This window comes from Daucus carota, chromosome 6, assembly GCF_001625215.2.
Source record: "Daucus carota subsp. sativus chromosome 6, DH1 v3.0, whole genome shotgun sequence".
Classification (NCBI taxonomy): domain Eukaryota; kingdom Viridiplantae; phylum Streptophyta; class Magnoliopsida; order Apiales; family Apiaceae; genus Daucus; species Daucus carota.
The window spans coordinates 34,381,802-34,408,739 of NC_030386.2; the positions used below are offsets into that span (position 1 = coordinate 34,381,802).

General features: G+C 34.8%; 6 protein-coding genes across 11 annotated transcripts; 2 read left to right on the forward strand and 4 right to left on the reverse strand.

Moving 5' to 3' along the window:
• Positions 1–550: 550 nt before the first annotated feature.
• LOC135146694 (uncharacterized) lies at positions 551–6,811 on the reverse strand. Of its 2 annotated transcripts, none has more exons than XM_064078999.1 (14): positions 6,609–6,811; positions 6,414–6,515; positions 6,261–6,323; positions 6,110–6,174; positions 5,900–5,997; positions 5,677–5,728; positions 5,141–5,233; positions 4,660–4,770; positions 3,999–4,311; positions 3,055–3,509; positions 2,146–2,255; positions 1,321–1,379; positions 1,045–1,232; positions 551–957 (listed from the first exon to the last, which is right to left on the reverse strand). In XM_064078999.1, the coding sequence occupies exons 1-14, from the start codon at positions 6,655–6,657 to the stop codon at positions 769–771; spliced, it is 1,947 nt and encodes a 648-aa protein (XP_063935069.1). In that variant the 5' UTR covers positions 6,658–6,811; the 3' UTR covers positions 551–768. The 2 variants fall into 2 exon arrangements, with proteins under 2 accessions (XP_063935069.1, XP_063935067.1); XM_064078997.1 differs by having other exon boundaries at positions 3,055–3,515; positions 6,609–6,810.
• A 1,113-nt stretch (positions 6,812–7,924) lies between these two features.
• On the forward strand, positions 7,925–12,221 carry LOC135147093 (GTP-binding protein BRASSINAZOLE INSENSITIVE PALE GREEN 2, chloroplastic-like). The gene is made up of 4 exons (XM_064079644.1): positions 7,925–8,199; positions 8,293–9,617; positions 10,784–10,951; positions 11,632–12,221. Exons 1-4 carry the CDS (start codon positions 8,100–8,102, stop codon positions 11,965–11,967), a joined length of 1,929 nt encoding a protein of 642 aa, XP_063935714.1. The 5' UTR covers positions 7,925–8,099; the 3' UTR covers positions 11,968–12,221.
• An 81-nt stretch (positions 12,222–12,302) lies between these two features.
• LOC135147094 (protein EARLY RESPONSIVE TO DEHYDRATION 15-like) lies at positions 12,303–14,142 on the reverse strand. 2 transcript variants are annotated; one of them, XM_064079646.1, is made up of 3 exons: positions 14,004–14,142; positions 13,013–13,408; positions 12,303–12,822 (listed from the first exon to the last, which is right to left on the reverse strand). In XM_064079646.1, the coding sequence occupies exons 2-3, from the start codon at positions 13,368–13,370 to the stop codon at positions 12,659–12,661; spliced, it is 522 nt and encodes a 173-aa protein (XP_063935716.1). In that variant the 5' UTR covers positions 13,371–13,408; positions 14,004–14,142; the 3' UTR covers positions 12,303–12,658. The 2 variants fall into 2 exon arrangements, with proteins under 2 accessions (XP_063935716.1, XP_063935715.1); XM_064079645.1 differs by having other exon boundaries at positions 13,013–13,425.
• A 1,050-nt stretch (positions 14,143–15,192) lies between these two features.
• On the reverse strand, positions 15,193–16,145 carry LOC108226277 (probable protein phosphatase 2C 55). Its single transcript, XM_017401221.2, has 2 exons — positions 15,762–16,145; positions 15,193–15,660 (listed from the first exon to the last, which is right to left on the reverse strand). Exons 1-2 carry the CDS (start codon positions 16,143–16,145, stop codon positions 15,193–15,195), a joined length of 852 nt encoding a protein of 283 aa, XP_017256710.2.
• Positions 16,146–19,640: 3,495 nt separating this feature from the next.
• LOC108224994 (probable protein phosphatase 2C 55) lies at positions 19,641–24,184 on the reverse strand. 2 transcript variants are annotated; one of them, XM_017399776.2, is made up of 4 exons: positions 24,046–24,183; positions 21,754–21,999; positions 20,461–20,782; positions 19,641–20,260 (listed from the first exon to the last, which is right to left on the reverse strand). In XM_017399776.2, exons 2-4 carry the CDS (start codon positions 21,771–21,773, stop codon positions 19,817–19,819), a joined length of 786 nt encoding a protein of 261 aa, XP_017255265.1. In that variant the 5' UTR covers positions 21,774–21,999; positions 24,046–24,183; the 3' UTR covers positions 19,641–19,816. The 2 variants fall into 2 exon arrangements, with proteins under 2 accessions (XP_017255265.1, XP_017255264.1); XM_017399775.2 differs by lacking the exon at positions 21,754–21,999 and having other exon boundaries at positions 24,046–24,184.
• LOC108224995 (gibberellin-regulated protein 14) lies at positions 24,092–26,798 on the forward strand. 3 transcript variants are annotated; one of them, XM_017399778.2, is made up of 6 exons: positions 24,153–24,233; positions 25,294–25,450; positions 25,713–25,790; positions 25,873–26,109; positions 26,194–26,227; positions 26,422–26,798. In XM_017399778.2, the coding sequence occupies exons 2-6, from the start codon at positions 25,442–25,444 to the stop codon at positions 26,601–26,603; spliced, it is 540 nt and encodes a 179-aa protein (XP_017255267.1). In that variant the 5' UTR covers positions 24,153–24,233; positions 25,294–25,441; the 3' UTR covers positions 26,604–26,798. The 3 variants fall into 3 exon arrangements, with proteins under 3 accessions (XP_063936357.1, XP_017255267.1, XP_017255266.1); XM_064080287.1 differs by lacking the exon at positions 25,294–25,450 and having other exon boundaries at positions 24,092–24,233; XM_017399777.2 differs by lacking the exons at positions 24,153–24,233; positions 25,294–25,450 and having other exon boundaries at positions 25,466–25,790.
• Positions 26,799–26,938: the final 140 nt, after the last annotated feature.

The window sequence follows — 26,938 nt, forward strand, 5'->3', positions numbered from 1 at the left end:
CACCGCCTTAAGTTATTTTCCTTTCGATTCGTGTGATACAATTGCAGAATTATCAATTACGTAAGATTTATTAGGAATTTATCTTATGTTTTTGATTTTGTTTCAAAAAGAAAAAAATCTTATGTTTTCGATAAATCAAGTGTTTTTAATCAAATCAAATCAAAAATATCTCCAGTTTTTTAACTAAAATCGATATAATGATAAAATAATTTTCTAAAAATAATCAGATTTTTTTTAATAAATCACTGATTTGAAATATTATATTTAAATTGTATAAAACAAAAAAATTAAAAGTATAAATTATAGTTTGAAATCAAAAATTAAATTGGCCAAGTCTATTATTGATTTTGAAAATCATCTTTGCTCTATAAATATCATCGATTTCACATTCGCACAAAACTATTTTGATCACAAAGTTTTATATTTTTACAGAGTCATATTATAGAAAGGACTTGATAGGCAGTAACAACAAAACTGCTGAATTTATACAGCAAACAAAATTAAGTCTATAAATAAAACTACTTCACAGAGGGGGAAAAAGTCCGATAAATAAAACTAAGAAGAACTTCTAATAATACCACCGGCCAAAACGGCTGATGAGTTTGACAAATTATAGAGGACAAAACCCAAAAACCAGGCTGTGTTTAGCAGTTCAATGTATACCAAAAATTTGATTTCAAACCTTCAAGGCATTTATAAATATATCTACATCCATATTTGCAACTCTACTTGCTGTCTGCTAAATGAGTTTTAGAAGTCAGCAAGAGATTAAAGAGATTCTGCAAACTGGGGAGCGTCAAAGTCTAGTTCTTGCTTCATCACACAATTCATAAACCACTCTGAGCTGAAAGTCCATATTCCCCTGTTCACAGCAACAAGTGCTTCCTTCATCTCCACTTCACTTGCGACATATATTGTTTTTGACGCTTCATTCATTTCATCAATGCCATGGATGACCTGTTTAATTGAGACATTAATGAATTATATGTGCACATTCTTCTGTTTAATTATATGATTTTTACATTAGAAACAGCACTGGCTTACCTTTCCACCAGCACATGTAGCAATTTTTGATATGGTACTTGCTGGAGGTTGGACATTGGCTGAGACACATATATCATACCCACGAAGCAAAGCTTGAGGATTTGCCTTTCCTCTAAAAACTGCAGTTTGTAGCTCAATTCTATACTTCACTTCGTACTCATTGTCTGTCAGAAGAAAAGGCCTTTCATCTGTTCATGCAGTAAATATTTTTCAGTTAAAAAACACAAGATGCAATTGCAACTTCACTTTCATAATTAAAAAAGCCAAGGGACTAACCAACAAATCTGCCCTGCCGATAACTTTCTTTCAACCAGCATGCTGATATCACCCAAGCTCTGTATAAATGTATCAAATTTGTATTATAGTACATGCATAAATAACAATCACACAATACACAGAAGTATAACAGCTATTATATTCCAGAAAACTTTTGACATGCTTGGCTTAACCACTACAGACTTTTGACATGTAATAAATTCACCTTGAACAATAGAGTACTTATGTTACACTATCGGCAGCACTACAAACCTGGATAGAGTAGGTGCATTTATAAGGATGAAGATATTTAACCAAATCAGAAATCCAGAAGGGGACACAGCTCCAATGAGAGCATCTCCAACTGCCAATGGACTTTCCAACCATTGACATATCATCATAAATTGATTTCTTATTTTGCCCCCCATTCATATCATTCTTGGCAACTTTTGTTTAAAATTGACTCCAGTATTTAACAACCTCAAAAGTTGCCAATCTGGTACCCTACGCATATAATAGAATATGATGGGACAATGCAAGAGGGGTATAATTATATACGGTTTTGGACAATTAGATGTGTTTTAGCTAGTTCGGGAAGTTGGAAAGTTTTAGCAACTTCCCAAGGCCAATAGGTGGGCAACTAAGATTGACGTGTCACGTCAACGTTGCCAACCTCTTGGCATGCTCCAAGTACAAAGAACATATTTAAATGAAAAATCAGTTACCAGATTCTACAAAACACATACATAATAGTTCAGCTTCTGAGGCACACTGAATATGCATATTTTATGGCCTTAAAATATTAAGCTGGATTGCCAACAATGTATCAGTTTAAGATAAACTTACCCACAGCAAAGCGCTGTGCAGAAATTTAAAGTTCTCCTCACTTTTCCAGTGATCACATGGGTTGCGAGACTTCCATCTGTAATAACATCCCCACCAAGTTCTTTAATAATCTGCACTCTCCGCACCAACATACAAAAGAATATATTAATTATCAAAAATTACATAAGAAATTCTGATTAAAAACTAACAGCGTATGGATGAGTGCATAATACCATTCAACAAAAAACAAATAAGATGAACAAAGAGACATGGTGCTAGATTTTAATAATCTTTAAATTGCCAACGTGATAATTCTATTGAATATCCTCTAGACACATACTAGAACTTTAAAGTATATCATACCAGACATAGGTTCATCAATCCATTATAGAAGGATCACAGATTGCATGACCTCGGTTGATGTACATATTATGACATTGGGACTGCAACAAAATGTCAAGTTCTTTTGGGATTTCACCATCACTAATTAAACAGAAAAGACATGAAGCATGTAAGAGATGGTGTGAGCCAAGAGCCCAATGCTAGAAATCAGAAAGCTAAATGGAGTTCCGTCATAATATATGACCCAAAAGCTTTCTATGTTGCAAACATACCTAATAGCTTCACAATTGAGTCGGAATCAGGTTGCACAAATATGATTGGCCTTAATATAAGTTACTTGCCCCATTCCAAGTATAGAGTAAAATTGCTAAACTACTACTAGTCTACTACCCAAAATGCTATAAAGCTTTTAGCTTCCAAATATGTTTCGTTCTTGAAGTCTAGTACCATTGCTGAGACGGTAATCTTTTAAACGTGTTATAATAAGAAATGGAAATTTCGGCCATTCAAGCATCCTGACTCTCTTGAGAAATGCATTTATTATTATTTGCAGAGATGAAAAGTGGTTAATATATATATTTAGCAAACCTTGGTCAGACGGAATTGCTTAGCTTTATCAGCAATATTCATGAGCATAATTTTGTAGCAATTTGGCCTTGTTAAATTCTCCTCTTTGCTGAGATTTTGTAATGCAAAATTACTGATTTCATTATCATCGTCATTCCCATCTGCAAAAGTGTGACTTAAAGGACCCTTGGTAGCAACATTAGGCAAAATTTTGTTTGTGTAAGAGGCCAAAGAGCTTCCATCCACAAGACAATCTCTAGAATCTAACTCACAAGAACTTAGATGAGCTCCCTTTACTTTCTTTGAGTTTAGTGAGGTATGGGAAGCATCCCATACCCTTCTCTTCTTTGCACCAGAACTGGGAGCAGAACAAGAACAATTCTTCCCGTCAGCATCAGCTTCAGTTTGGTCCAATTCTAGAGTAGTAGCTATTTTTGTGCAGTTAAGATCCTCCAGGGGAACCATATCCCGGCAACCTGCATCTGAACATAAGCACATAAGCACTTAAATTTTAAAGGCCACATGAAGTTACCTGCGAAACCTGATGCTTTGCTGACAACATTCTACGTGCATCAAGGAGGATGAAAATGTAGGATATGTATTAAACTTAGTATAGTGAATTCCTTCACAACCATTCAATCTCGTGATGAGAAACATTATAAACAATTACACAGCTCTGACAAATTCTAGGACACATTTCTCAGTCTTCAATGTATAAAAGAGAAAAAGTATGTTTTGTAAGAAGAAGAGGTATTCAGAACCAGGCAGATAGATTCCTAAATACATACATAAATGCTCTAAAATATTTAGCTATTTGATACACAGAAATATACTCCGTTCATCCTAAAAAATATCATCTGTTCGATTTTGACAGTTGGGGTTAATACTACGTCCAATATGGAGATGTCTAAATGTGCGTGCGCGCGCGCGCGTGTGTGTAAGATAGAGGAACAAATTTAATATACCCGATATCAATGTTTTTGCTTCATGGGATGAAGAGCCGGGAGTCACTGGAATTGAGTTATTAGGAGGATCCAGGACCTTTGTTATGCCTCCTGGCTCTTGAACTTCACAAATAGCAAGCGGTGAAGACCAAGTTAATAGCTTTGGCGGAGATGAATGATTCAAAGGTTCTGTAGAGTTAGCTAAATCTTTAACAAGATGAGAAACCATAAGGGTTGAGCCGCCAGGTAAGCATAATGCTCTACGAACATCAGCCCTAACAGGTAGTTTCCGAGCTCTACCTTTGGTGTTCACCTCTCCAACCGGTACAAATCCCTGCAAATATAGATCAATTTCACAGGTATAAACCAAATCTACAGAAATCAGCAATGGTTTACATAACTAGATCATAGGAATACCACCCATATTAGACCTAGCTACGTGTCAAATTTTATCAAATTACTAATGAACTGTCATAACAAGGAACAAGAACAATGGTGATTTGCAAACTATAGACCAGAACTCAACATCTAAGCTAAAAAAATCAACTAGATAACTGATACTCCACTACATCAGCCTACTTTCTGCCTTGTATCAGTTCAATGAGACTAGATGAAAAGGGATTGTACAGAGCTAATATATATTATATAGCCAATATATACATGCTGGATACAGTATACTTACCTGTTTATGCCAAAATCCTTCAGACTCTTCATCTCCCCAACAGTATATAGTGCGGACACCAACACTCTGCAGTCTTCTTTTCAGTTCCATGTACATGAGATGGCCAATCCCCTATACACAATAAAGTTTCCAACATATGACCATGGTAATTAAAGAACCCTTGTTTATTATAATATGGACTTTATGTATATTGAAATGAAGTAGCCAATATGTAAGACAAAAGAAAATTAAGATTTTGTCGGGACTGCTAATGGATGAAATAAGGGACATGGACTATTAGCTATGCCTTAAAATATTGCATTCTGTGATTATAACTACAAGCAGCAACAAAATCTATTAAAAGCAGTAGGCTAGTGTAAAGCCACCAGATCTTAAGCTGCCAGCACCAACAAAATTTAAGTGAAATCTTTCAATATAAAAGTAGTATAACATCAGGAATAGAAAACAACTGTAGAAGATAGAAACTAGTTGCAAAAAGAACCTTGTGTTGGTTGATTGAGCGAACAGCAGCAAGAGGAATTTCAGCATACAGTGAATCAGCGGGAATTATTTGGTAAGTTACTGCGGAAAGAACCTGCAAAGGGTGCACACCCAACATTAAGGGATCATAGTTCATAAGGAGACTACATGTGTTCAAGTAAGTAACTGTTAACAAGATACTGTTTTCCGGAGTAACAATTTTATTGACGGAGTAGTTTCAGATATGTTTCCTGTCATGGCAGACATGTAGCATGTCTAATACAAAATGATCTGAATTATTAATTAATTTAAGAAAACAGCTCTTATATAACATTTTCCATATTAATAATGCATAAAAATAAAAAGGATAAAGATAAAGATATTAAAACCTTAGAGAAACAAGATAAGAACTATGGTTTTTGAAAAAATTCTATTAAGCTATAGTTCCAAAGAAAGAGCTGCAGTCTTTATTTTATCACTTTTAACCTTATTTAAAACTTAAGACTGCTTGCTTGAGCAATGTAGAGCATATACATATAATGTTTGAAACAAGCATACCTCTCCAATTCCTTCCTCAGAAGATAATCTCACAAGTAAAGTGCAGAATTTCCTGCAGATAAAAAGACACACCACCACAAATTAACGTATAGACAACACACAGTAATAGTATATATGAACACAAAACATAAGAGAAAATTGCATATTAGTAGTGTGGCTTGGTTTACAGAGTTCACTTGCGCAAAATGAAAAGAGAGTATTAAACTTCTTAAGAATTCAGTACCCATTTGACACGCATCTTTGAAGAAATGTAGATTTCTTCCCAGTATTTGCCGCATAATTCATAGCAGGCAATTCTTTCTTATACATGTTCAATGCCTCCTGCAACACCATCAATATTTAAGCTACATTCCGAAACAGAGGTAGTACAGAGCAAATATCTAAAATAATCAAACAATATTATAGATATACACATAAAAGGTGATGAGTTAACCTGAAGCATAGACTTCGATTCAGGATCATCATCTTTCGCATTAATAACCACAAAACAGTAATCACCTAATCAAATTACAAACAACAATATAATTATAAATCACCGTGCACATAAGCAAGTCCAAATCCTCATAATGAGATATTAATTATACCTTTTCCCTCGTGACCACGAGGATTAGCATCATCAAACCCTTGCTTATTCGCATCCTCGGACACTAGATCAAACAACACAGTTCACAATCAAATACACATACAAACACACATATAGATTGAGAAATCAAACCAGAAGAGCGATCATCAAGTACCGATAATATTAATTTTATTGTATTTGGACAAAGAGATTTGAAGTGTGTTTTGATTGGATTCATAGCTGTAGTTTCTAGCTTCAACACTCACTTGACAATTTCCTGCATATTTAAAAAGGAAAACATAAAGATAAAGAAGATAAATATGCACATACACATACAAGTTGTTAGTGATGATAGAAATTAGGGTTTTACCGATTGGGATTGTTGGCGGTGGAAGAGAAAGGGTGTTTTTCGGTGCCATTGTGTATTGTATATCTTTTTGCTTGAGGGTGTGAATCGTTCCGATTATATATTTAAGTTTTATTTGAGGCGCCAAAAGGAGTGTGGCGCTGATGCAAAGATTTTCAAAATTTTAGATTTGGGACTTTCGGGTTATTTAGAGAAAGTATATCAAGCCCGGATTGAGTGTGTTTCGTTAATTAATCACAGTGATCACTTTTTTTTTCTTTTTTTTTGGCACATAATCACAGTGATCACTGATCAGCTTCTGCATCAGATTCTGTCTCTTTGAAATTTTTTATTAAAAAACGTCAAATATTGAAGTAATTTTTTAAAACTCTCTCAAATTAAAGATGTTTTTAGGTATTATGTAAAAAATCCAAATATGATGTGACATGATATTTTATACATGAATCCGCTGTATTTATATCAATCTTACTACTAAAATCATTCCATATTTGTGTAAATTTTGTGATGAGGATATACTCACGTTTCAAATTAAATGTTTGTCTTGAAAAAATAAATGCTTTCACTTAAAACAGTGTAAGTATGTGATAAATAACAAATAATCTTAAAAATGTAAGTAATTGATCATATACTTGTATTTAAAATTAGAATTGACAACTATTTTTAAATTATTTTTTCCTTTTCACGATTGAACTGTATAATTTAAAACAAAAGGAATATCATCTTCAGTAAGGTCTAAACACCAAGTTGCTACACTCTTGTATTAGTCCTTAATTATATTGATACGAATCCGAGATCGTTGGTTTGCGATATTATGAAATAATATACAAGTTTTACCCATTTCAAACCGTACTTGGTACTTGGTATTTGGTTGCAAGAAATAAGTGTAATGGTAAAGATTTTGAGACATGGGATGGACCCGAGACAGACTTAGATGGAGTGTGAGTGAGATCTAGTAGGATCGGGGTGGGTTTAATGAGAACATGATGGGGCCAAATTTTGTCTTTTCAGACTAGTCTGTTCAGAATCTATGCGTAGATTTGACGAGATTTTAGCGAGTTCGAGGTGGATTGAGCGAGTGTGAGGATGAGCCTTAAATGAGTGATGACATATGTGGAACAGGTGAATGGATGATCTTTAACGATAATTTGTATTTTAAGCATTTGTATTTGAACAATTCGCCTCTACATATGCCTCTTTGTTTAATGATCCCCATTCCAATAATCTATCTGCATCTTTCTGGTTGTGAAAAATTACAACCTATAAACTGTGTACGCCCATAATTTTTTTAATAATTGTACCGATAAATAATAAAGAATTCATTTGAGACGGAAAATATATCCTCGCCAAAATCTTGGCATCAAAACGAGAACACTAGTAAAACTAGAAATTACATTGCGTGATTGCCCAAAGAATTGTAAATTCATCGTCGGAGAATGATGAGGGGATAAGCCAGACGACATCCAGAAGAGGGTTTAAGTCTTTTAACCTAAGAAGATGTCACTTCCACTGTCCACTACTTCCTCAACAAAATTTCAGCTCTACAACTCCAACTTTACTCAAGCTATATCATCATCAAGACCTAACATCTTTCACGGTACCTTCTATTTTCCCCTTTTTATTCTTTAAATCTTACACATTTGCTTTTATTTTAGTGCACACCCACGGTTTGAATCACCGTACTTTGCAGGTTTATACAAGAAATTATGCAAAAAGAAAGATTTGTGCGTTTCTTTGTCAGTAAAGTGTAGTCAAGAAACAACCCAGATAATTAATGAGAGTAATTTAGAGAAATCATCAAGAAAAGGCTCTTGGAAACCACTGCTTAGTGAGGGTAGAGATGAGGATGAGAACTTTGGTGATGTTTGTCCTGGTTGTGGGATTTTTATGCAAGATAGTGACCCCAGTCTTCCGGGGTATTATCAAGAAAGGAAGGTGGATGTAGTAAGTGATGTGTTGGAGGAAGAGGAGGGGGAGGATGATTTCCTGAGTGATGAAAATGGGGATGAGATTGATGTTGGTTTTGAGGATAGTGATGGGGAGGTGGATAAGGTGAAGAGTAAAGATGGGATTGATTGGGATTCGGAAGAATGGGATTCTGATTTTGATATTGATGAGGATGATGAGGTGGAGTTGGATGGGTTTACGGCTCCTAGTGTAGGATATGGGAATATCACGGAGGAGAGTATAGAGAAGAGGAAGAGGAAGAGAGTGTCTAAATCTGAGAGGAAAAGGAATGCGAGGGAGGCTAGGAGGGAGATAGAAGAGGTTACGGTCTGTGCTAGGTGTCATTCGTTGAGAAATTATGGGCAAGTGAAGAATCAGACTGCTGAAAATTTGATACCTGATTTCGACTTTGATAGATTAATAACTACCCGGTTGATGAAAATTACTAGCAGAACTGCTGATTCCACGGTTGTTGTTATGGTTGTTGACTGTGTTGATTTTGATGGGTCCTTTCCTAAAGGAGCCGCCAAGTCCTTGTTCAAGGCATTGGAAGGAAGCCAAGATAATCAGAAGATCAGTAAGAAGTTGCCCAAACTTGTGCTGGTTGCAACAAAGGTTGATCTCCTGCCTTCCCAAATTTCCCCTACTAGGTTAGATAGATGGGTTAGGCATCGTGCTAAAGCAAATGGTGCACCAAAGCTGAGTGCAGTTTATCTGGTTAGTTCCCGTAAAGATCTTGGTGTGAGAAACTTATTGACATTTATAAAAGAATTGGCTGGACCTCGAGGGAATGTCTGGGTTATTGGAGCTCAAAATGCGGGCAAATCCACGTTAATAAATGCATTTGCCAAGAAAGAAAGAGTCAAAGCTATTAAACTAACTGAAGCTGCAGTTCCAGGGACTACTCTTGGCATTTTAAGAATTCGAGGGGTATTATCTGCCAAAGCAAAAATGTACGACACCCCAGGTCTCCTGCATCCTTATTTGATGTCGATGAGACTGAATAGGGAAGAACAGAAAATGGTTGAGATACGAAAGGAGCTAAAGCCACGAACTTACAGAATGAAGGCAAGTACTTTATAAATTCTAGTCTGTCTCCATTGTCTCTATTTTCTTTTCTTTCTACATAGCCATATTTGTTTGTATGAAGTGTGTTGGAGAGCTTAAGTACAATGTTAAGTGGGGCATTTCATAATGTCCTTGCCTTTGTTTTTCCCTTTTCTCTCAATGTCCCACAAAGTTTGCTCTCTCAGTTCTCAGGCAAGGTATATTAAACATGCTTGTTGCTGTATTGAATTTTTTTAATTTTTTTTTGAATTTGTTTGTGGCATAGGCATATGTAAGCTACTGCAGTAGAGCTTTGATGCAACAAATATTGCAAATCCACATGATGAACGATTAGAGTTGGTACTTGAGTGTTTAAGGCTCGACGAACTTTTGCTTGTAATTCCTTTAATTACCAGTCATCTGAGGAGTACCATTCTCAGTTATATTAGGTTTTAATAAGACCAGAAAGTGCATCTTTGGTTTGTCCGACTGTCCTTGGGACTTCAAGAGTGACAGTGAATGCAAATGTTTATCTGCAATTAATGATACTGACCTTATATGAGGGTTCAGGAAAGAGCTTATTTGAGGTTTTCAATTTCACATAAACTGCTGTAGCTTAGACAGTACGAAATAGTAATTCTCAGACCATTTTTGAGGTTCGACTTTGAGATCTGAAGATGCCTCCACCCTTATGTGTGGTGATTGTTGTGGAGAATCAGTGAGACTATTCTGTGATGCAACACATGGCTTTGGAATTGTTCTAGACCTCCCCTTTTACCGTTTTTCTCTAATGTGTTAGCATTGTGGAGAATAAAAGAATATAAAGGCTGCTGTAATTTCAACATAGCATCAGCTGTGTCTATTTTTCTGGAATCAAAATTTGTTGACAGTTCAGCAATCTAGTATACTTCATCAAAAAAAATTCACCTATGCAACGTCCTAGTTATGTAGTAACGTAGATTTATCATTAGCTTTTCTGATCTTTTATAGTATATGTTTTTGATGTGGTTTCTGAGAATCTTCTTCTTATCACTTGACATCTTGATGAATTTATATTTTTAACTATGGGTCAATCATATACTTTTCTTATTTGTAATAATATGTCTACAATTTACAATATTGAGATTCTGCTGCTTCTTCTGAAAACTGTATATTTATATATTAATAAATCATATTGATTTGTGAAGGTCGGACAGACAGTCCATGTTGGTGGATTAATGAGACTAGACCTGAGCCAAGCCTCCGTTCAAACAATATATGTATCGATTTGGGCGTCTCCAAATGTTTCTTTACATATGGGAAAAACAGAAAATGCCAATGATACCTGGAGCAAGCATGCTGGTGTTAGATTGCAGGTATAACTCTATCCAAGGAAGATGCAGTTTGCCACTTTGTAACTTTTATTTTTATTTTTATCATATGTTATCTGTATATATGGTTTGAAAAAACAACTTGTAGTTCAATAATGAGGCTGTTGGGAAAATGGAAGAAATTGCCTTAAGTGTGTCAATTTAGTTCCAATCATGTAGCTCTGGCACTTGCAACTGAATGGTTCTGTAATTAGCTTCACCTTAGATGATCAAGACCACATTATTTGAGGATATTCGCAGAGCCCAAAGGCCTGTTGCAACCACATCCATGTTTCCCCATATAAATATTTTATTTTGGAATATATATGGATATTAAAAGAGCCAAGTATTTCACTAGTTGGCTTTCAGTTAATTCATTGTTATCTAGTTGGTGGTGTCCTGTTGAGCTGCACTTCGAGTCATTATTTGTGAATAGTCATCCCATTCCTTTATGCAGTCTATAATGTGAAATCTTTGCTACCTCTTAATATAGATGGAGACAAGCATATAATATGCACTTGAGGCCAGAAATAAGAGCAGAAACTCTCAATGTATAAATCAGATTTGTGTTGGATGCTGACATTCCTATTAAAGGAAAAGTAAAAGAATTAATTTCTTCCGTTTTATTTGTATCACGAACTATGGTGTTTACCTGACATTCAAGCATTAAATCTTGCTTCTTTCAGCCACCCATCAATGCCGACCGAGTTCCTGAATTGGGCGAGTGGAAGGCGAAGGAAGTTAAAGTCTCAGGAACAAGCTGGGATGTGAACAGCATAGACATTGCTGCAGCCGGCTTCTGTTGGTTTTCCTTGGGTTTGAAAGGGGAAGCAACCATGACATTGTGGACATTTGATGGTGTTGAGGTAACCCTAAGAGATCCTTTGGTTCTTGATCGAGCACGTTTTCTTGAGAGACCAGGGTTCTTGCTTCCAAAGGCTATATCAGAGGCTCTGAGCAACCAAAATAAGCTTGAAGCTCAAACAAGTAGAAGTTTTGACGAGGAAGCATCTCTGTTGTAACTAAAGGAAACAACATATGAAATTTTGTAGCTGTCCTAATTAGGTGTTTAGTTCTCTATATCAGTGGTATTGTCGAATACAAAATGGTTTTTTTTCTTCCCAATGGTGGATTAAGCTTTAGAATACGAAGAACACGGGTGGTTTATTAGGTATTTGTTGTACAATGAGTGTGTTAACCGATTTTGCTTTTGTATACAACAAGATCAATGTCACTTGTGTCTTCCATTATTAATGTAAATATATAGTTTGCTTTATTTTTTTGCGATCTGTAAAACCGGTCTACAACCATAAGCATGTAGATAGGCGAATGTCCTGCAGAGAGTAGGAAAACATGGTGGAGAAAACGTGACATCCCCACTTCAGAAATCAGTTTGATACATCATACACATTTCAAATTTCAATGACTGCAAGAACAATTGAGCAACCTAACATAGATTACAAGTTGACACTGTTGAGAGCTTGCGAGCTGCAAGCCCGGGTACTACTGGTGGCTTGACACTGAGGAAACAGGATGGCAAACTTAACATCATGCCATTTCGTTTCATGTAAATTCTAGTACATTTCAGCTGTCATAGATGATGCCAGAATATGAGGCAGGGTACACGAACAAGATATAACACAGCATCGAACTCGCCCTTAAAAACTGCAAATTAGGGAACTAAAAGATGCCAACATTAAACGAAGCCAAAGTTCAACGTGGCTGCTGGATGCGACGGTTACAAGATTTCGGGCTCACAGACTTGGCCGGCTTCTCCCAATACTTTGCAGATTGCAATGTGGACCTGGGACTTTTTTCCTTGAAAGAATTTGACAAGCCCAGACTCTTCATTAGTTCCACTGGATCAACTTCCTGTCCTGGTTGGCGCAAATAAAAAGCAACCAGTTAGTACCAAGCTAACTACTATATTGCACTGTATTAAAAGAAAATGCACTCTTCATATTAAAATTTTCAAGTCCAACAGATTCACACTCGATCATTTATCTTTGTTTCATAATGAAATTAATGTCAATGGTCAAGACATATTATGGTCATTTAGCAGCATACCACTTCCAGGGGTTTCTTTCGAAGCAGACAGAGATGACTTCCTTTCTGCTTCTGCCTCTGCCTCAGATGATTGTATAAATTGCTCAAAGTGCGTCTCCATTTCAAGAAATTCTTCCACAGTACCAAGATCAATTGTATCAGGCAGCAAGTTAACAATGTCTTCCGAGTCATCTTCATCACATCCATGATAATCATCATTCTCGCCTTGCTGGCTGAGCCAGTATGTATGGAACCATGTAGAGGTCGTCACCGATTGCCACCATTCTGGTGAGAAGTCCTCCACTTGACGAAGAGCAGCTGGAATAAAGAGCGGGGCATTGGGATTTAAGGCGGACTTTCCTTTCGAGACCAATTCCATTCTCACTTTTCAGTCTTTTTCTTAAGAAGTTTTGTAATCTGTACAGTGTAGAATCCTGTGGAATTAGGTTCTCAATATATATCAATATGTACCATTTAACTCAGTTATACACCAGTATATAAATAGCGAGAAAAAATTCTGGAGATTATTTCCACTTATTAGAGGTTTTTGACCAAACCCAAACACACTACAACCAGTCAAAGCAACATAGTAGTGTTAATGTAATATGATCCAGTTAAGGTTCTTCCTGTCACGTCGAGGTATAGGAAAAGTCGGTTGATGATTTAAGGAGGGGTTTCGGGTTGGAATCCTCCCACCTCAGATGAGTCGGTTACTTAACACATATATACGTAGTACATCCATAATCTGAATCTAAACTAATATAACAGATCAACAAAAAAAAACTTAACTGCATACTGAAGTGTCAGAACTCAAGAACAAAAGATTAAGAGGATCATCAAACTAATCATTTTAATTTAAATAAAGATAAGTAATAGCACACTGACTGAATAGGCATCACTGCATCAGTAGAAAAGTCAAAGCTAACACACAGATAAATTCGATCATTGAATTGAAATAAATATGTGTAAGAATAATATATAGAAATGAAGGACCTAATAAGTTTTGTTATACCTCGAGGAGAAGAAGAATTATCAGAGCCGATCAGTATTGATTATTGATCAGTGCTTTCTCTGTAGTACTAGTATATTATTACAAGACCTTTTGAACCGGTTAAGAATCCATGGGTTCATGCCACTTTGCACAGTCCTTGACGGGTTATAACCAGTCATGCAGTTGTCAAATGGACGGTGATGATCAGATACACAACCACTAATTACAATTAGTAATCATTTCTTAGTTCTGAAACTAAACGGGATGTATTTGATTGAGATTTTAATGGATTGTTTTTAGTCTATGGATTTTAATGGATTGTATGGGATTTTGATTTTGTGCAGATTCTTGATAAAATGTCGCAGAGTTGATGAGATTTAGGTATAATGCTTCAAAATCCCATTGATTTTGATGGGATTTCAAAAAACTTAAAATACACTGAAGAATGCCACAAAATCCATCATTTTATGAAATGAAAAAAAATCCATCAGCATTTGAATACCATCAGATTTTAATGGATTTTAAACAATCCCAATTGAATAACATCGGAAGCATAATTTAAAATCTCAATTGAATACCACCAGATTTTGTAGCATAATTTAAAATCCCAATTGAATACCTCAAGATTTTAATGGATTTCAAACAATCCCAATTGAATACCCTCGGATTTCATGAATGCAAAAAAATGCTTTAAAATCCCAATTCAATACACCCCCTCTAAAATTTTCCAAGGTTTTTTAACTTTATTATTTTATAATGAAAATCAGTGAATCAATAGTTCCGAGAAACGTTATGAACTTGAATGTGGAATAACATGCTCAGATTATTTCACGACGTCCTCCGTAAAAATGTTGAACAAGTTGTAACACTTGCCTAATTTCATATCAATCATGTCAAAAATGACGAACAAGTTGAAACACTTACCAATCTTCGTACTATCATATTTCGCGCTTTGGCGTTGGTTTTTGACCAGGTTTCAACCAAGTAAAGAGAAAAAGACTAATACCACAAGATCAAGGGGTATATTATATGGGCACGCCCAAATAAAGTAAATTATGACAAACCATTTGAAAAAAAGAAAACTCACCAACACTTTTAAGGATACATTGCACATACAATTCTATCTCAACACAGAGATGGTGCCAATCTTATGTCAGCACTCACATACAAAGCTTAAGGTGTGTTTTTTTAAGTTTGTTATACAATGAAATTATCCTCTCGGTTTAAAAGGTGATTCTGCTACAACTGCTGGTTGAACAAAAGCAACCAGCACAGTGATGTCGTCTCTCTTGCCTCCAGAATGGCTGCCACCGTTTTCCCTAGAGGCTCGAGCGAATGGGGTCACAGCAAATCTATCAAATGAATTGTACAGAGCATTTTCTGCAATTGTCCAAGCAAGGTCTTGAGGATCTGAGCCCCGGCTTATGCCTTGACTAACCTGTGCCGATATCTCCTCCAAGTGCATATTGTCAAACAAGCCATCTGTTCCAGCAACAATCACATCCCCTGCCATCATTTTTAGTTCGATCTCTATGGCTGAACTCGGAAGGTCACTGGACGCTGGTCCAAGTTGATAAGGATAGTTAAAACTATGTTGCTGCACAGGTGACTTGTACACTACATTCCCATCTCTAACCACCACGAACCCACTGTCACCCAAAATAGCAGCGCACAATATCTACAACACACAAACACATTTAAAGGTCAAATTACAACTTCACAATATTTTCTAAAACTAAGTGAAAGCATTTTAAGCAATTTCTTATACACTATACACACATTGCCATTCAGTGATAAAAGGCATGCAGTGGATGATCCTGGGAGTTTGGTCTTTGAATAAGCTTCTGATAAGACTCTGCTAGGAATCACAGCTCCGTTAGGTTCAGCATCAAGAGCTATTACTGAGTTTAACATCAGCTCTCGCGCATATTCTCCAGCATTCACGCCTTGTCTTGTCCAACCTCCAACTCCATCTGCTATGCCAATGGTCTGTTTTTGTCCACAGATGAAATGAGCATCATCTCCTTTAGGATTTGATTTGTTGTCTTTAGGTATGTAAAATGATCCCAGAACAATATTCACTCTTTCTTCCACCAAACTAGGCCTGATAAAGTTAATAACAAAGCAATCAATATTTTGAGGTACATTGTATCGTTTTTGCATTGACACAAGTTTCTTTCTTCACACACATAAAACATATAACATGAATTATTAACATATTCTCCAGCTAAGCTCAGCATTTTATCACAGCGTTTTAATTTTTAGCATAAAAACTTTACATTATATAGTCTCTACAATTCGATTTAAATGTACCCGCTGAATCAAGCAACATTATGCAACACAAACATCAGCAACTCTGCATTACTTCCTAAATCAATAAAAAAAAAAAAACCTAAACTGAAAGCATTTACTTACACGTCATGCAATGACGCGGTTCATTTCTGAACCATTTTTTAACAACAAAATCAGCGGAAACCTAAAATTACAGACCGACATCAAAGGTGCAAGCCAAGAAATCACAATATACTGTTGCTCTGTACCACGCACCACGCGCGAGTTGCATATCAAGGGAAGGAGGCGATACAATTATTTATACTTTTTCTATGACATTCGTCTCTTCTAAATACATATAGAACATATGTATCCACCACCTTATTGATATACTAATCCTAGATTCCTACGTGGTATGGTCCCTCTTTGTGATAAACCGTGTTACCTTGGTCCCACTCTTCAGATTTTTAATTTAAGACACTTCTTCTTTAGTTTTAAGTTTGAACTCTGGCAAAACTGGTGGTTCTGTGTATCATTTTATGAAATATATATACACAGATTTCCAAAAACACTCATAGACGTTCTTGCCCTGTTTTTGGTTATAGTCAATTACAAAAATATAAGAACTCGCGTATCTTCAACATTATATTCAGCTTGTTTTAGGGACAGGGAACCGGGAGAAACTCCATTCTTACCTTCTATTTCTACCTTATGATTCTCATACTCTTTTAGAAGGATCATACACAAATCGCAGTGTCGATTCTTCAAAAACTCCAAAATAAAGACTCAGGGGCCTTTTTATAAAAATTCGACACTTGCGTTTAATAAGGATTCAGATTTGGACAGGACAGTTATTCTTTTCAATTTAATAAGATAGTTTTTTATAAGTTGATACCTATCTTTTAATTTAAAGATAATCTTTGAACTTCTGTAAAAGGGGAAATAAACATTGTAATAGATATAAATCTATAAGAGGTACAATGTCAGAAGTCAAAGGGTCGAATTTTAATACTCCCTCTGTCTCATTTTATATGTCCATATTGACTTTTGACCCGTCAATGTGTTAATACTTTAACTGGAATTTACATGTACCATATTATTAGAAAGTATATTTAGTCTGTTTTAATATGGAACTTTCAGATTTTAAAAATATTGAATAGATAATTTGCAATGTTTAGTCAAAAATTGGTCAATTTGACTCATAGAAAATCAAATGGACAAGTAATTAGGGACGGAGAGTGTATATAACAAATTATAGACATAGGAAGGTAAGTGAGTAAAAGATAGTATAATTGTAAAGTGTGAATAGTTATACTTAAAAAAAAGAGTACAATGGTATATGAAAAATTATGGGGATTTGTTTAACAAATTAATTGCACAACCAAGGGATTTTTTTAAAGCTTTTCATTCTTCCGTTTTACTTTTTCATCAATTTCACCTCTCTTTCTTATATTTTCTTCTTCTCTTTCTCTTAGAGAAAAGTTGTCAAATTTAAAGACGAGTAATCACAGATGAAGAGTCGGACAGTGCCAACTTAAATGCACGCTAGACTCACAATTTATTACACGTCAATAGACACATGTATATATACTTTGTAAACAGAGAACAAACAATAAGGGCGGCAAAGAATTGTTGTGGACTAAGATAGAAGTAAACGTAGATCAAATCATTAAATCAATATTATGTGACACACATATCATCAAATTTGTAATACTTCCCAAATCAATGACAAATGTTCCTAAATTGAAAAAAGTTACTTACATGGCATGCATTGTCGGGCTCTGATTTAAGGACATTTTTACAGCCAAATCACCGGAAGCCTAAAACTACGGCTGGACTTTAAAATTGCAAGCCTAGAAACACAATTCTGATGTTTTGCCCCTAACCGCACACCATAATCCAATATGATTTGATTTTTGTATTAATGAAAGAAGCGATAAAATCTTTTGAAATTTCTCTCTGAAATTCGCATCTCCCAAATATATAATATATTCGCAATTATTATCTTGGATATGCATGGAAGATTATATCCACTACCGTATTTCTGATCCAAATCCCAAGTAACATTTTGGTCACTCCTTAACAAATCAGATTTCAAATTTATAACACTTTTTATTTACTTTTTAAGCTTGAATTATCGTGAAACCAGCGTTTCTCTATGATTACATAAAAAATAAAAAATACCAAAAAAGTATAAGATAATCCCGCGTTCCCCCTGATAGAGCCGTTTACAGAAATTTTAATACTCCCGCGCTCTACACACTACAGGCTCTAATTCAAAAGCTCCAAGCACTCTACACACATTGCACTCGGGTTGTTCAAGGAACAAAGAATTGGAACGAACTCAAATCTTCTACTACTACACATTACCGTGCCGGTGTGTGCCTCTATTTATGTACAAACATCACACAATCAATTCATCGCACGTAAATATACACACTGACATGATACATGTATGAACTTTGTTAACACATACACACTGACAAATTAGAAGTGAACGAAGATCAAATCATAATAAAGTGCTAATACCATGTCATGAACAACTAAAAAGCAGCAATCTTGAATAATAAATTTTAGCACTTACATAAATTTCATGGCAGTGAAATTGTTGTTAACGGTGATAGTACCCATGTTTTGATATTATTCGAAGTTTCTTGCTTCAAAGAGGAGAGCAATGACTCCGAATTCAATAATCTCACTTCTTTAAATACTGAAACCATAGGCCATGCGAGCTACTTAAGTAAATCCCTAATCTTGCTAAGTTAAAATCATAGTCATGATCGAATTAGATTTGTCGCGATATATTTGGGTATTAAGCAGATGGGACGGGCCCAGCAAGCTTTGTTTGGGGCCCAATTCTTCTCGAGCTATGTAGTTTTACTATACTCCTATATTCTATATTTTGAGGCAAATCACAAATGTATTTGATATTTTTTAATAAATAGATTTGTATATTTTCAAAAAAAAATAAAAATAAATGTATTTGTATAACTTTTTTATTCTTAAATATTTATTTTATTCTTTGTAATCAATTTTTTTATATCATCTAATACAACGTGAAAATATGTTATTATATTTTTATCATAATGACGTGATAAATATATATTATTTTTTAAGACAAGTATATGTAACAAAAAAATGATAATATTGTTGTTATATATATATTTTTAATTTTATAAGTAAGAAATAGTTTAATTAATTTTAACTTGCTGGATATTTTTTTAAATATCCTTAAGCCAGGGCAAAAAACTAACTTAAAAAACAAATTCAGACTAATTCTTTTTTTTTGAAATTTCTTTTGATAAAAATTACTCCAAGTCATAAAATATTCATAAATCACTTTTATTTTTGTTATTATATTTTTAATAACTCAGTAATAAGTCAAAATTACCAAACAAACATGTTAATTGTTAAACTCTCATCGAGTCACAAGCCACGTTAACTCATAAGTCATAAGCTCACCCAAACGGCCTCAAAGTCTGTAACCGGCAAAGTCTAGTGAACTAATATTTCAAGTATTAATATATTGCTAGCGGTGATGTTAAATATAGCAATCTGGATTCCTAAACTGAATAATCCTGTAAAATAAGAGCAACAATCACAGTAATATCATCAATCTTTCCTCCAGAATGATTGCCACCATTTTCTCTGGAAGCTCGCGCAAAAGGGGTATCAGCAAACTTGTCCATTGAGTTGTAGAGAGCAGCCTCTGCTAATCTCCAAGCAATCATTTGTGGATCCGAGCTCTGGTTTATCTCTTGGGTAACCCATAGCAATATCTCCTCTGAGTACATATTATCAAACAAACCATCAGTTCCTACAATAATCACATCACCTGCTTCCATAGTTAGTTCTGTTCTCATGGCTGAACTAGGATGGTCACCCGATCCTTGCCCAAGCTGATATGGATGGTTAAAGCCGTGTTGCTGCACTGGTGATTTGTAAAGTACGTTCCCATTTCTGATCACCATGAACCCACTGTCACCCAAATTAGCAGCCCTTAAGATCTACAATATGCAAACAATCAACCATATAAACACAGTGTGAATTCTGGCAAAACCATTTTAAGACTGAAAATATGCAATACTCTTTTACTAGTTGTGGGAAGAAACATAAGAATTGAGTATTATGGGAGTCATGAGTGTGGTGTATGTATTTAGAATTTTGCCATTGACCATAACAAAAATAGTACTACGGTATTACACACATTGCCATTCAGTGATAATAGGCAAGCAGTGCATGATCCTGGGAGTTTGGTCTTTGAATAAGCTTGGGATAAGACTCTTTTTGGATCCACAGCCCCCCTAGGGACAGTATGAAGAGCATTTATTGAGTTTATCATCAGCTCTCGTGCGTATTCTCCTGCATTCACGCCTTTCTTTGTCCAACCTCCAACTCCATCAGCTATGCCAATGGTTTGCTTTTCTTCGCAGATGAAGTGAGCATCATCTCCTTCAGGCTTTGATCGATCGTCCTTAGGTATGTAAAATGACCCTGAAAGAATATTGATTCTTTCTTTAACATCAGACCTGAATAAATTATCAGTCAGGTCAGTATAAGCTCCTGTTTCCATTCATGCACACCATAGTATATGTAATATAAACTTATTACTGCATTTTTTAAATTGTGTTCGTGTTGTAAGTATAACACGCATTTTACGATCTGATAGTTAAAGAAACAACCAGTCTCACATAATATAATCTCGACTCTAAACAGTGTTCAACAGAGTTAATGCTAAAGACATATGTTCCGTATCTCTTTATAACATTATTAATGTAATATGGCAATTTCATACAATTTGCTCACTTATATGCATATGCATTATCTAATGCTGAAAACTTTGTATAGATTGTTGCGACTCAAGGGGTAGAATTAGAATTCACCACTTGACCAGTTTACATGGATGGTGGATGTGAAACTATTGCTTGCATCACCCAGTCATATTCAATTTTTTTTCTAGCTTGAATAGTAGTGGGGATTACCGGATCACAGACTGAAAAGGAACACAAGACAAGCACATGAAAGTTTATGCCAAACCAACAACTCTCTAAATATCAACAATCATAAAAATTCCAACGCTATAGGCATTAGGCATTGTTTTTGTCAGCTGTATTATGTCCCAGGGATCAATCGAGTGAAACTAATCAAACTTGGGTCTTAAATTTATACTCGAATTCGATCCAATAAAATCAAACCGCTTATATTCTGATTGAGCATAACTCAAGTTCCAAATCACTCAAACTCGTAATTGAACTGAACTTGGGTAACTAACATCCAAATAAGCTTATAAATAGTAAAAAATTGAATGATCGTCTTGAACGTAAAATATAGCACAATAATCAAATTAACACAATAATACCTTAGAAGATACCATTCCTAAAAGATACAAATAATCAATCAATTAACACAACAGCATTAGTAGTTAGTGATAACATAGTAACACATTGCCAAAGAAATTGATAAAATTATTGGAGGAGAAGGACTTAGAAGAGAGAATTACATTAAAGTAGACGTTTCCATCTCTGTATGTGGTAATAGGTAGACAAATAAAGTGTGATTTTAGATACAAGTAATCAAGACTTTATCGTAAATCTGGAAACTTATCATAATCATGAAAGGCGTCTCCAGCGTCCAGGAGTCCTGTGTACATCCGATACTGGACATGGACGCTTCGGATTCTGAAAGAATTTTAGGGTTGCAATAATTGTATTTTAATACTCCTTCCATCCCTTTTTATCTGTCCATTCTGGAAAAAAAAAACACATATCAAAAAATAATTGATTGTATAAATTTTTTCATTAAATACCTCTAATTAATATCCTGAAAATGGTGGAATACCCCTGTTTTATGTCTTGAAAACATGAATTCAACCAAGTTTTAAATAAGTCAAGCCTTGAAAATTGAAATTATGGAGATATATTTGAAAAACTATCATTAAATTAGTTTTGAAAGTATAAATGGACAGATAAATAAGGACAAATTTTTACTTTCAAAGTGGACAGATAATAGAGACGGAGGGAGTAGATTATACTCTCATCATCCCAAATTAGATAAGCTAGTTGACTTTGAGCACATAAATTAAGGTGTATTGACGGTATAGTTCCGAAAATTATTATTTTAAAATTTTCTTTTGTAAATGAAAATTTCATATATAAATTTTTATTTGTAAAAATAAAATTTCAAAAACAAGTAATGTAGCTATACGGTCAATGGATTTTAAAGTACGTGCCCGAAGTCAACGAGATCATCTAATTTAGGATGGAGGGAGTATATAATATACTATTTTTAATAAAAATCCGATTTAGATTTTGATTTTATACGAATTTTAGAATAAAATTTTTGATTTAATACGGATTTCAGAATAGGTAGATATATTTTTTGTGATTGAAGTATACTTCAAAATCTCTGACGTTGTTGTTCAAAAATAACGTATTAAAAAGTATCTCTAATGTTGTTGTTCAAAAATGAATGATTAAATTATATAAAATATTAATTATGTATAATTTATCGGATTCCAAGACACTACGCTCTAATGTTTTATGGTAATTTGTTATATTAATTGACTATATTTTAAAATTAATATGTTATTATTACTATTCAGGTTGTTGTAATTATAATATAAATTTAACATTATTATAATATTAAAGAAAGAAAAATTAGAGTGTCGTTTCTACGAGAAGCTGTATTTTATATTCGGTCTTTCTAATGTGTGCCCAAGGGCACACATTAAACACTAAATTCTATAAAAATGGCTTGTTTTGATTGGTGGAGTTGATGTGAATGCAAGGGGGCCATTATCATTTATTGTTCATCCACCAATCAAAATGAGTTATTTTTATTGGAGTTAGGGACTATTGTGTGCCCTTGGGCACACCATAGAAAATCCCTTTTATATTATGAGCCCGTTTGGACGAGCTTAAAAAATAGAGAATTTTTGCTTAAAATAAAGAAGGGGAGTAAAAGTGATAAATAACTCAAAACTAATAAATTATTAAAGTGTTTAAAAAAAAATTAGCATTCTTATAACAAGTGTTTCTACTTCTTTAAATGAAAGAAAAGCGGTGGCTTCTGTTTGTTAGCCAAAATGCCCTATGTATTTAGAAAATCTAATAAATCTAATAAGATGCCATGAAGACGCTATCCTATACAGTTACTCCCTCCGTCCCTATTTATCTGTCCACTTTGGAAGTAAAAATTTGTCCCTATTTATCTGTCCATTTATACTTTCAAAACTAATTTAATGATAGTTTTTCAAATATATCTCCATAATTTCAATTTTCAAGGCTTGACTTATTTAAAACTTGGTTGAATTCATGTTTTCAAGACATAAAGTAGGGGTATTCCATCATTTTCAAGATATTAATTAGAGATATTTAATGAAAAAGTTTATACAATCAATTATTCCTTGGTATGCGTTTTTTTTCCAAAATGGACAGATAAAAAGGGACGGAGGGAGTATATACAGGTTATACAGCAGAGGTCCGATGCACATGCACTGGTCACCGGTCGGTGAACATGATGAAAGGTAGACCTGAATTTTCATAATTTTAATTCAAAAAAAGGCACTCAATTCAATCTTTCACACACATGTTTACACGTTTATTAGTAAAAAACACATAAAATAATATTCAATAACAATGACAACTAAATTATGTATTGAATAAATATCGCAAGGTAAAATTAAAAGTTATCGTTACCAATTCTACGCAGACTAACCACTTTGAGATATTAAACAAGCAAACAAGACACTGAAATCATAATGTAGCGTTGAGCTGTATGATTAGAAAATTACCGGAATAGTTTAGTCTTGTTATTACCCATCTGAGCAGAGTGATGAACAGTGATTTAGGATGAGGTGATATTTGGGTAAAGATGATAAGATAATCAAGTGGGTGTTTTAAAATATTGTGTGGGAGGGCGATCGTTCATCTCTTTCTCGATGAAGCAACACTCCTTCGCCCTCTCCATATTCTTTTTCCGGTAACTTTTTCCTTTCTGGGTTTCTCCTCTGCTGCAAATTGCAATTCACCATTTGCTTGTTTCTCTTGTATACCTGATTTCGTTGTAATCTTTATTTGATAATTTTTTTTTTTAATTTTCTTATCGTTCTTTTATGTTTTTCTTTTTTATGGTTATCATTTTACATGAGTGTTAGACATGTGTGTTTTTTTTCCAGAAAATAGGTGATATGTTTTTGTAAATAAGAAATATTAGATACCTAATTAAAGAAAATATTATATTAATATGAATTTGTTTGATGTAAGTCTTTATTTTCATGAAGTTTGGCAAAAGAATGCCTAAAGTTAATAAGATGTATCATCAAATAATGAGTTAAAATTTTAAACGAAACGAGTTTGGCTGTGATTTAATTTGGCGCATGAGATTTTTTGTTTTATTTTCAATGTTGGTGAAAAGACATATTAGAGCACATCATAATCTGTCTATGAATTTGCCGACTAGCTTTAACCAATACAATATATGATAAGACTCGGTGGATGAGAATTACGCACGGTTTGAATTTGATATTTTTTGATGAACTCTTCCAACTATTTTTTCAACTCGAGTGAACGTCAGAGAATAAGAGAGGTTCGAATTTTTCAATTTCTAATAGATAAATTTTTAGTCATTTTCCTTTTCAGTACCTCAAATGTGTGTGAGAAAGCTTTTGTGGAGAACACACTCACGCAGCTTGCTAGAAAAAAGTAACCAAGCCTGCTCAAATCGATGCTTAAAATGACGAGTCAATACGAGACTTTACCCAGCAACTTGATTGTCAGTGGATTTAGGAACTGTGGTTCGCCGGCAAGTTCAGTGTCAGATGCAACTTAGAACACTGAATGTCAAAATAAGTATTGTCAGCTGAGACTTAGAAATTAAATGAAGTAGTGTCCAGGACCCAAAATAACGTGAAGCATAAAAAAAATGCCAATAGTTGTTTGAAAGGGTGACTGGGCGAGGTAACTTAATGATGATCAATATAATTAGTAGTGACTCATAAATAACTGATTAGGTCTGTCATTGTATTTGCACCCTGATGTAGATAATATGAACAATGGTATCATGTGATCAACCTTAGTTAGCAGATCGCGTATAAAAAGCTACACACTGATAGATTTTACGGATAGAAGATCGAAAAGAAGCAAGATTGAACCAGGGAATTGGATGGACTGAGAGGCCTTATCGATTCAATGCAGATAGTAAGTGCATGTGTATGGTTCATCCAAACTAGTAATGCTTTGAATGGATTTCCTTTTTGTTTCTGTTATCTATATATTTTGTCTTGTTTTGCCTTCACACTTGTCCATGCACATGGATATGGGGCCTGCAAACTATGTCTCTGTTCTGCTCTACGTTATAGATTAATAAATGTCATTATAAAGACACACGAAAAGCATCAAGCTGGTGTTCTTCAATTGTTGAGACTAGTAGTATATGAATAATCATTCAATGAACTTGCAGAAGGCAATGGCAAGGAAGCCAATCTTTGGGACTGTATTTATTGGGATAGTGCTGCTTCTACTTGGAGACTTTAATCAAGTAAGCAATTCACATAAGCCTTTTACATTAGACTGGATGTTTGTTCATATAAATGCTGAGTCATACTCTAACCTTGTTTCAGGCTTTAACAACAGAGTCTCCAGCACCTCAGCCACAACCACCTCAGACAGAACTACCTCCAACAGAACCATCTCCTACACAACCATCTCCGACAGAGCCATCTCCGACAGAGCCATCTCCGACAGAACCATCTCCGACACAACCATCTCCGACAGAACCATATCCGATACATCCATCTCCAACACAACATCATCTGACACATCCATCTCCGACACAACATTCTCCTGACCTTCCCATGGTAACAGATCGTTTTGTCCCTGCCAATGTTGTATGCTAAAGTCTATTGACATAATCGGGGTCTTTTTTCTTTTCTTTTCTTTAGAATGGTGGCACTCCAGGTAGTCTACGGCCTGAAGGTACTATTTACCATGACTAGTTCTCGGACCCTCAAATATCTGACATTCATTTTCTTTTCAATTCCTCATTTCGGAACGGTTCGTTACAATAAACTTAAAATTCACACAATCTTGACTCGGCCAAATGCTAAAGTCTATAAAAGTCATGATAAAATCGATACTGACAATCGAATATGATTTATATGCAACTGCAGATTGTGGACCGAGATGCATGGGGAGATGCGCAAAGACTGCGTTCAAGAAACCATGTATGTTCTTCTGTAGAAAATGTTGCGCCAAGTGCTTATGTGTGCCTCCTGGGACATATGGAAACAAGCATATGTGCCCTTGCTACAACAACTGGAAGACCAAGAGAGGAGGCCCCAAGTGCCCTTAGTAACATCACTCGATTCCTCCATCACTACCACCCATATGGTCATATCTATCTATTCTCAAATCTAGCTATTTTGTCATTCTCATGGTTAGCTACCCGCTTACTCAGTGGGACAGATCGTGCCGCTCAGTTTAGACTTTCTTCGTGCAAGTCATTTATGGTGTAGACACAAAAATAAATTCTAGTAGTTTTTCTTCCTTCAATTCCAACGATATATTGAACATAATACATACAAATACAAATATCCACTCTGCATTTTCGTTGAATTAGTAATCCTTATTCATCATATTCCAGTGTATCGCCGCTCAACAATTCTATATAAAATATTATCATTAAAT

Bases quoted from the DNA above. Each gene is read 5' to 3' on its own strand.
- LOC135146694 (XM_064078997.1), bottom strand. From the start codon at position 6,657: ATGGCACCGAAAAACACCCTTTCTCTTCCACCGCCAACAATCCCAATC. The intron at 5,998-6,109 runs GTTAACTCATCA...ATGGTGTTGCAG, and splicing joins AATCGAAGTCTATGCTTCAG to GAGGCATTGAACATGTATAA. The intron at 3,516-3,998 runs GTATATTAAATT...GCTTATGTTCAG, and splicing joins AGCAAAAACATTGATATCGG to ATGCAGGTTGCCGGGATATG.
- LOC135147093 (XM_064079644.1), top strand. From the start codon at position 8,100: ATGTCACTTCCACTGTCCACTACTTCCTCAACAAAATTTCAGCTCTAC. The intron at 9,618-10,783 runs GCAAGTACTTTA...TGATTTGTGAAG, and splicing joins CACGAACTTACAGAATGAAG to GTCGGACAGACAGTCCATGT. The intron at 10,952-11,631 runs GTATAACTCTAT...TGCTTCTTTCAG, and splicing joins ATGCTGGTGTTAGATTGCAG to CCACCCATCAATGCCGACCG.
- LOC135147094 (XM_064079646.1), bottom strand. From the start codon at position 13,370: ATGGAATTGGTCTCGAAAGGAAAGTCCGCCTTAAATCCCAATGCCCCG. The intron at 12,823-13,012 runs GTATGCTGCTAA...TGCGCCAACCAG, and splicing joins GAAAGAAACCCCTGGAAGTG to GACAGGAAGTTGATCCAGTG.
- LOC108226277 (XM_017401221.2), bottom strand. From the start codon at position 16,145: ATGCAAAAACGATACAATGTACCTCAAAATATTGATTGCTTTGTTATT. The intron at 15,661-15,761 runs GTGTGTATAGTG...TGTGTGTTGTAG, and splicing joins TTTTATCACTGAATGGCAAT to ATATTGTGCGCTGCTATTTT.
- LOC108224994 (XM_017399775.2), bottom strand. From the start codon at position 24,074: ATGGGTAATAACAAGACTAAACTATTCCG. The intron at 20,783-24,045 runs GTAATTTTCTAA...TAATTTATTCAG, and splicing joins AACAAGACTAAACTATTCCG to GTCTGATGTTAAAGAAAGAA. The intron at 20,261-20,460 runs GTGTGTAATACC...TGCATATTGTAG, and splicing joins TATTATCACTGAATGGCAAT to ATCTTAAGGGCTGCTAATTT.
- LOC108224995 (XM_017399777.2), top strand. From the start codon at position 25,686: ATGAATAATCATTCAATGAACTTGCAGAAGGCAATGGCAAGGAAGCCA. The intron at 25,791-25,872 runs GTAAGCAATTCA...ACCTTGTTTCAG, and splicing joins TACTTGGAGACTTTAATCAA to GCTTTAACAACAGAGTCTCC. The intron at 26,228-26,421 runs GTACTATTTACC...ATGCAACTGCAG, and splicing joins AGGTAGTCTACGGCCTGAAG to ATTGTGGACCGAGATGCATG.